At 35.6% G+C, this 8,099-nt stretch overlaps 1 protein-coding gene across 2 annotated transcripts in view; it reads right to left on the bottom strand.

Annotated features, from left to right (window-relative positions):
- Positions 1-1,860: 1,860 nt before the first annotated feature.
- The window catches only part of DPY19L1 (dpy-19 like C-mannosyltransferase 1), a 45,504-nt gene continuing 39,265 nt past the window's right edge, over positions 1,861-8,099 (bottom strand). Inside the window, exons 20-23 of one of the 2 annotated variants that reach the window (XM_039715145.1) lie at positions 6,952-7,126; positions 6,036-6,135; positions 4,489-4,614; positions 1,861-3,441 (exon numbers count right to left, since the gene is read on the bottom strand). In XM_039715145.1, coding sequence (XP_039571079.1) covers positions 3,285-3,441; positions 4,489-4,614; positions 6,036-6,135; positions 6,952-7,126 — 558 coding nt within the window. In that variant the 3' untranslated portion in view covers positions 1,861-3,284. The remainder of the gene's footprint in view (positions 3,442-4,488; positions 4,615-6,035; positions 6,136-6,951; positions 7,127-8,099) is intronic. The other variant, XM_039715146.1, reaches the window with a different exon arrangement.

The raw sequence follows: 8,099 nt of genomic DNA, 5'->3' as shown, positions 1-8,099 counted from the left end.
ACAAACAGTTCATCACAACACTTGACTTTGATTTTGTACTGAAACAAAAGTGCTTATATTGTACAGCTACAGCTGAGAACTTATTGTAGCACTGACAGGTTTCACTACCCAAGCAAATTCTGCACAGCTGACCAGCTCTCATACTTAGAACTTCTGCATGCCATGCAAAAAACCAATGCTGATTTCTATGTTTATACTCTTCCTTATATATCTGCTTTTGCTAAAGAGTTTTCTTCACTTGGAATGAGTTCTGCATTTTGGAACTCCATGTCTTAATCATAAAAATCCAAGACTTTGATTCAAGTTCACTATTTCAACTGAACTAAAAAAAAGGCAAAAGAGCATTTTTTAAAATGGTATATGAACAGAATGAAGTGCAGGGCAGTACTGAATAGGACTTAGCACCTTCATTTCACAAAGGTGCTTCATTTGGATTCCATACTGAATATTAAGCTTGCACAATTATCAGAAGTCTGATACCAAATTCTGTCCATTGTACTGAAGAAATTTAATGCAAAGCAAGCAGTATTTCAGATTCCAACAGACATTTCAGGCAGATTGTCATAGTTTAACCTAAGTAAGCAGCCAAGCCCCACACAGGCATTTGCTCACCCCTTCACCAGCAGGATCAGGGAGAGAATCAGGACAGCAAAATCCAGAAAAGTTGTGGGCTGAGACACACAATTTAAGAGAGAAAGCAAAAACTGCACATACAAGCGAAAACCAAAGAATTAATTTAGTGCTTCCCATGGGCAGGCAAGTGCTCATCCATCTCTGGGAGAGCAGGGCCCCACCACTCACAGCCGTGACTTGGGAATACAAACACCATCCCTCCAAACATCCCTCCCTTCTTCCTCCCCTTCCCCACTGTGTTATACACTGAACATGATGCCATGGTCTGCAATGTCCCTTTGGTCAGCCTGGGTCACTTGTCCTGGCTGTGTCTCCTCCCCACCTCCCACGCACCCCCAACTTCCCACCCAGTGTGGCAGCACACCTTGGCTCTGCCAAAATACAGCTGGCAGTCAAAACCAGCACAATGAGCCAATATTACTAAAATGTAATGGAAACTGTCTTCAAGTATGGAAGTATTCCAGCTTTATGCCTAAATTACTTCAAGGCCTGCATGTATTTAAAGCCAAACTTACTTGTGTTACACATTTATTGATTCGGATCTTCCAAAGAGAGAAGCAACTTCAATGAGAGCTAAGAAGCCTCCAACTTGTGTTTTCTGGCTGAGGTTGCAGTGATAAGCATAATGTTAACATGGTGCTCCTATGTGTTAAATGTTGTGTCGTTTAAACAAAAATTCCTTCCTTTGAAACTGAGAGCAAATTACTGAGATGACAGGAAATTCGTAACATAGGACACCTGATTCAAGAATTCACAGATTTCTTCCTCACAATCATATGCTGCATTTCTTACTCCATATTTTTTCATTACTAAATTTTATGACATTAATATCAAACAGATGAAAATAATTATTTGGGTTTCAGAGCAGTTTAAAGAGTGGAACAGCATAATATCCCTGGAGATGAAAATTTGCAGTGTCTGGCCATGTGCTGAGTAACAGTCACCTCCTCAATAAATGATGAACATTTTTACAAAAGCACATCTTTGAACCTTAACTTTCAAATGTTTCTTCGTTCCACCAGTCTTTTCACATATTCCTGCACTGATATTTTGAATAAAAAGGAAGCCAGAAAGAGATGTGTGATTTTGGTTTAATCATCTGCAGTCCTTCTGTGCGTTTTTTTAGTTGAAAGTTCAGCTGCAATTGTATCTGCTGTGGTAACTGTGTTATACGTCAGTTTAACAGACATAAGAGAAGCGTAACACCTACCAGAAACATGAGCACAATTTCCGTCTTTCTCTTTTTTATTTAACCACATAAGTACATGTCAACAGTTGGCATAAACTTCATAAAAATACAGTACCTTTTTGTGCCGAAACACTAGTCACAATGTTTATATAAAGACTTTTTCCTGCTTCCTTGAATTCAATTAACATTTTAAAAAGTGACTTCCCAAAAGCCCTTTTTATGTGAGTTTCCTTATAGAAATTTTTCCAAAATCTATTCTGTAAAAGTTAAAAAGCTAATGCATTTTCAGCCGTTCTCCCTCACCCTCTCAATAAAACAGATTATAAAAAAATAAGATGTCTTAGAATACTGATCAGTTGTTATACTACTACTTTATCACAGGTTCCCATTTAATTGACACTGTTACAGGCGTGATGGATGGTGTCCCTACAACATCCAGGCTCACCAGATGCTATTAGGGCTGAAAAGACCAGTCACACCAATAGACTGATGCGAACAAAAAAACCGAGTTGAAACAAATCCAAACCATGAACGACACACGGTGAAACATCAGACCTTAGCACTCTTATGATGCAGTAGAATCACAGTTACTGTGACAGCTCCCAATGGCAATAAACATACAAAAACTCTACCAAGTCAGTTAAACGACTAAAGGGTGTCCTCGCACTGGGTATCTCGCAAAGTGAGCTCTCTAGTATCTAATTATAATACTGGTGTGACATCAAGATGACAGAAAAACAGCAGAACCAGTCTAATAATGCTGGAGCAATTATACCCACACAAGTGACTATACCCAACTGGGATAAATTTCATTTTTCTTTAATGCTGATGAAAAAGTCCAGGCAGGATCTAATATATGGGGAAAGGAAAAAGAGCATTAAATTTTGAAAGTAATTTCTTATCAAGTTAGGCGCTGAAGGTCTAGTTAAGGCAGTGAAGGATTTATTTTAGTATCTTTCTAAGGCTATGACAGATTTTTCCTGAATAAAGCATTTTCCCTTAAAAATTTCATGTATATTATGCCAGCTTATTCTGAATGCATAAGAATGCTAAAAACTCTTGGACACTGAGAAGCTAAACTATTGCTTACTGCAAATATTACCCTTATTAGTCTTCTTTTTTAATATCAATAGGATTCCAATAACATGCACCAAAAAAATGAAGTCTCAAGTCCACCTACGAACTTTTCCATAGCTACTTTTAGCTCTTTTTGGATCAGTGTTAAATAAAATGTGCAAACATATAATCATTTGCATAGCAAATCTCAAGGGACTGACCCTGAAATAGAAATCCAAACTGTTAGGTTTAAGATATTTCTATAATCAGAATTCACTTAAAATGGTAAAAAATAAAATACACATTTTTCCATTTTAAGTCTAGTAAAAAAGGTATTTCTGATTTAGAATTCTTACAGTTACTAGTTTAAAGATTTGAAAGACTGATGCTTCATTGCATTGAAATGTTATTCCTTTGGAATCTTCAAGACTCTGTAATTGCTATTTTCAAATACTGTGATGAAATATGGCCTGGAATCCTTGCTCATAAGGGTACATAAAGGAATTTTTCCTCTATTAGCAGGATCTTCGACATCCCAAATTTCAGGCATACTGCAGCCAGGCCTAAAAGACAGGAATATGAAAAGAGAAATTAAGAAATGCCATGAAAAACTCATGAAGCTTCCTTCGTAGTGCCACATGAATACTTGATCGTACCATCTGTATTTTTTTAAGTTTGTCTTTATACTAGAAAAATTATCAGATTTCAAAATCAATAAATATAGTAGTAATTTAAACATAGTATTGAGAATGTGTAAAATGCATCTGGCTTTTGTGGTTATGTAATAAATAAAGAATTAATTTGGAGGAGGAAGCACATAACACAAATTATGCAGCACATTATATATTACCGGGGATCCTTAAATCTTCCTATAAAATGGAGAGCGATATACATATTTCTAACATTTCTAGAGAAAATTCAGGAAATAAAACACCTTAAAAAGTAGTAATTCCTTGCTTTTTATAAAAGATCATAGCCAACATCAATTCCCTGTACAATTGCCTAAGTTATAAAAACTTCGAATATTCTAATTTTATCAAATAACAGAAAAGAAATTGAGCAGATAAATTTAATTTTATTCTAAATGAAAAAATAAAATCAAAAATCCGAATTAATTGTGCTCTGGACACCAGACAGGGAAACCAAGGGGGGGGTGAGGGGGGAAATAAAAGCACAGCTCTTTCTGAAGAATATCTTAAATGCAACAAAATTTTTAGTGACTACTAAAATGGTCATAACATTTTGGTGCTCCAACTATCTTTTACTCTGCACCTTTTATTCACACTAGGCTTTCATTATACACACACATCTGTTCCTGCCATCAGAGAACAACTGCTTCTTTCCTCTGCAATGACTTCTTTCCTTCAGTGTTTTACAGAGAAGTTTAAAAACCCATACCACACAATTTCCAGGATTACACAAAGAACACAGGGCTGCTAATGAGGGTAAAGTCAATCATATCAGTTACTATCTACACATGCTGGATAAAAATGTATTTTGGACACTTTTAATAAATAAACCACAAATCAACACTCCAAAACTTGATATTAATCCTAGACTACATATTTCAGGGGTGTATCATTCTTGTGAGAAAGAGGGAGATTACTTACTTTTTTCTGCTTACACACAATGACTCTTCAAGGATGTAGTAATTCACTCCTAGTTTCATCAAATCTCTTTTTACTTGACTTGCAGGTTTTCGACTGTACATGGAATACACTACTTTAGTTCTTGCCCTTCAAAATAAAAATCTAAGGGTTAGCTGCAGTAGTGCATGAAAATGTAAGCTTTAACCTTAGACTGGAGAGGAAGGCTTTTTTATTTCACAAGGTAACTATGCTAAAGCAAAGTTTACATTAATAATGCCATTTGATCATGTCTTCAGAAATATAATGACTCCAAGAACAAGTTATACAGCCCTTTGTTTTTTCTGTACCAGGAAACAACTGTGTAACAAGATCCATGGGTACTGTGATCTGGAAGTGTAAAGGTGTCAAAGCAATGCATCCACCGTGTAATACTCAAGGCTAGAAATGACCTTGCTTGGATTGGGGTGATCAGGAGGAATCAACGCTGTGCCAAGTCTCTCCACAAAAGATCCCCATCACTGTGTGTCACTTGCTGGGACATTTTGAAATGCAGAGCACAAGACCTGGAGCCTGCCTACATCCATCAAGCAAAATCAGCCCTCTGACACCATGATCCTGTTTTGGAAGTAGATGACCTTTAAGGTCCCTCCAAACCAGGCCAGTCCATATCATATCCAGGAACATCTTCCTCTCAATGTGCAAAGCACGATGTTCTTAAAGCCCATCCATCTTCTGACACTCAATACAGGTATTGCCTGTACACCTTATTTTTCCCAAACATGCCCTGTCCCATGATTTTGTAACTAGGACAGAATATTTCAGTTGACAGGGACCTACAGTGATCATCCAAGTCCCACGGTTTGACCAATTTGAGGCTGACCAAAAGTTAAAGCCAGTTAATGCCAGGCAGAGAACTAAGGACATAAGGCATGTAAAAGAAATCCCTGTCCTTTCTCTTTTATCCCCCTCTATCTTGCTGCCTTCTTGTTCGTTGGATTTCTTTCAAGCAGTCTCACCAAATTAACAAAAAAATGATGCTACACTATTAAATTTAGTAGAAGACATTCATGACCTTTTCAGATAAATCAATTTCAATTTAGGCAAATATCCTGATTTTGAAAATAACAAGAGTACAAATCTTAGTAACTCCACCACAAAATTTCAGCTTCAATAATTAAGCAATGATAACAAAAAATGACAGCCCATCACAGAAAGCTAACAGAAATAAATGTACTGGCTATCTTGGAAAAAAAATATATCTGTCTACAATGGCAGGAGTAACTAGAATGAAGAAAGGATAGAATTGTACTGATAAAATAAAATTCCTTAATTCTGATTATCTTGTATGTAAGTTTGAAGCCATATCTGTCCCTAGAGTGTATCCTTTTTGATGAACACAAATCCTCAAGAAATAAAGCAGGCGTTTTCAATCTAACTGAAATAACAAATCCAGTTCTATCAGATTTTAACACATTTTACAATATAACACAATGCCATTCCTACTGTGTATTACAGACATTATGAGAATCAATAGCAGACACAAATAAAACCTCAACTGCAACATTTACCTCAATCCTGCATCTTCATAGTGAGGATGATTTACAATAGGACGAAGTGTAGACAATTTAACACTTGCCATTGTAGGCATTGCTCCTGCAAAAACTGCATCTGAAATACACAATCAAAGGCATTTTTGAAATGAGGAAACAATCATTCCTCATTTTGAAATGACGAATCAAACAATTAGAGAAGCAATTCAAATATCAGAACACTAATCCTACAGAAAAACCATGAAAAGGGTAGGGTACTCCTTTTTAAAAGGCTGTATGTGACATCAACAGGAAATGCACAAAATCAGTGTTTTAGTTTGGGTTTTTTGTAACCTTGAACTCAATATAAGCAATTAGATAACTAAGCATTTAAGAATGGAGATTTACTTAATACATCTTATTTTTCTTGAATGGGTAGAATAACATACTTATTATAACAACTCTTTCATCAGTGTTACATGGGCTGTAAAATCTCAGTCCACTATGGCTTTAACATATATTCCCTTTAGAAAGGCAAGTACCTTGCTTCCAACCAGTTTTCTGACAGATTTTAGGAAAAGAAGGGGTGCAACCACAACATATATAGACATTTTAAATTCTCTTCTAGCAAAACGCTGATCATGTACCCATATACAGGACGAGCATAATTTATGTAAAAACCTATTTTAATTCGACTTGGTAAAGATGCTTTTGTTAAAATACTCCACCAGTGGTTAGAAGCTCCAGACCAGTAGCCAGGAGTCTTACAAAGACAGCTTTTGGAGCCTTTTTTTACTAGACATAGCTTTTATGTGGAGAAGCAGACATGCCAGAGCTACAGATAGTAGCAACACCTCTGCAGTCATTTGTGACAGGTTCCACAGTTCGACCTCACAATAAATAGGGACATCCTATATTATTAAATAGTTCACCTTTATATTATTAAATAGTTCACCTTGTCTAGTATTGACTTGTATCCACTCTAGAAGTTCTTCCTGTGGCAAATTGCTAAATTCTCCCATGATGTTCCACTGAGTTCGAAGGTTTGCAGATCCCTCTATTGTCATCAATGCTAAAATAGCAAAGACCAATGTTTTGGGCTGGACTTTATAGAAGAGCCATCCAAACAACTGAAATGCAAGAATCAATTAATTCCTAGACAACAATTCTGTAATGTTGTATGCAGAACAATTAATTTTTATTTCTCTATGAGGAATCTAACATATATTGCACTATGAAACATCTCTGCTATTTCTTCTCCACTAAACTTCAGATTATAATTCATAGTATTACAATATAGTTCAGAACATAATACTACATATAATACATACTGTATTTCAGAATGGAATTCCTAAGAATTACTCATGTTTTACAAATATTGCACATCACATTTGCAATTCTAAATAAATTTTAAAAAAAAGAATTAAAAAAATTCACATTAATGTAAACTTTTAAAGCTCAAATATCAAATGTCAAGTCTCCAATATCAAAATCTGCAAGTAAAGATGCTTCAATAAAGCTAACTGGACTTTTACAGTATTTTATCTCCTGTTTCCACCTAGAGTTTTTATCTGTAGTATACAGATTAGAGATTGTACTGCAAACTTTTAAAACATGTAAGAAAGACAGACTTGGAGGATAGTAAGCTTAATGCTGCTTTATACCCCACTCTTTCCTTGCTTCAACTGGGGCTTGCATTGTTTCCTAATGACAATTTTCACAATATGTGAAAACAGATAGTTAAAAAAGTAGTACTAAACTTGCTGTGTTGAAGCTTGATTTGAACAGTAACACTTCACCACATCCATATTTGAATCATTAAGTTAGAAAGCATAAACAACATCGTCTTTTTTCCCAATTAGAAGGCTCCACACATCAAAAATATCAAACCCACACTAAATAAATGCATTTCATTCATAGTACTGTTACCTGGGTTTTTTTAAATTAAAGCATGAAACAATAAAAGAAAGTCTCTCAGTAGAAGCTCCCACAAGGCTGACTACACCAATTAAGTAGTGTGTGTTACCTTTTTTATAAACCAACCAAAAACTACCTCAGATTATTAAAATTCTCCAGCCACCTCTCCAAAAATACAGTATACTT

This window comes from Passer montanus, unplaced genomic scaffold (assembly GCF_014805655.1).
Source record: "Passer montanus isolate IOZ18808 unplaced genomic scaffold, ASM1480565v1 scaffold32, whole genome shotgun sequence".
Classification (NCBI taxonomy): domain Eukaryota; kingdom Metazoa; phylum Chordata; class Aves; order Passeriformes; family Passeridae; genus Passer; species Passer montanus.
The sequence above is the reverse complement of the archived record's forward strand: the minus strand, read 5'-3'. Positions and strand labels throughout refer to the sequence as shown.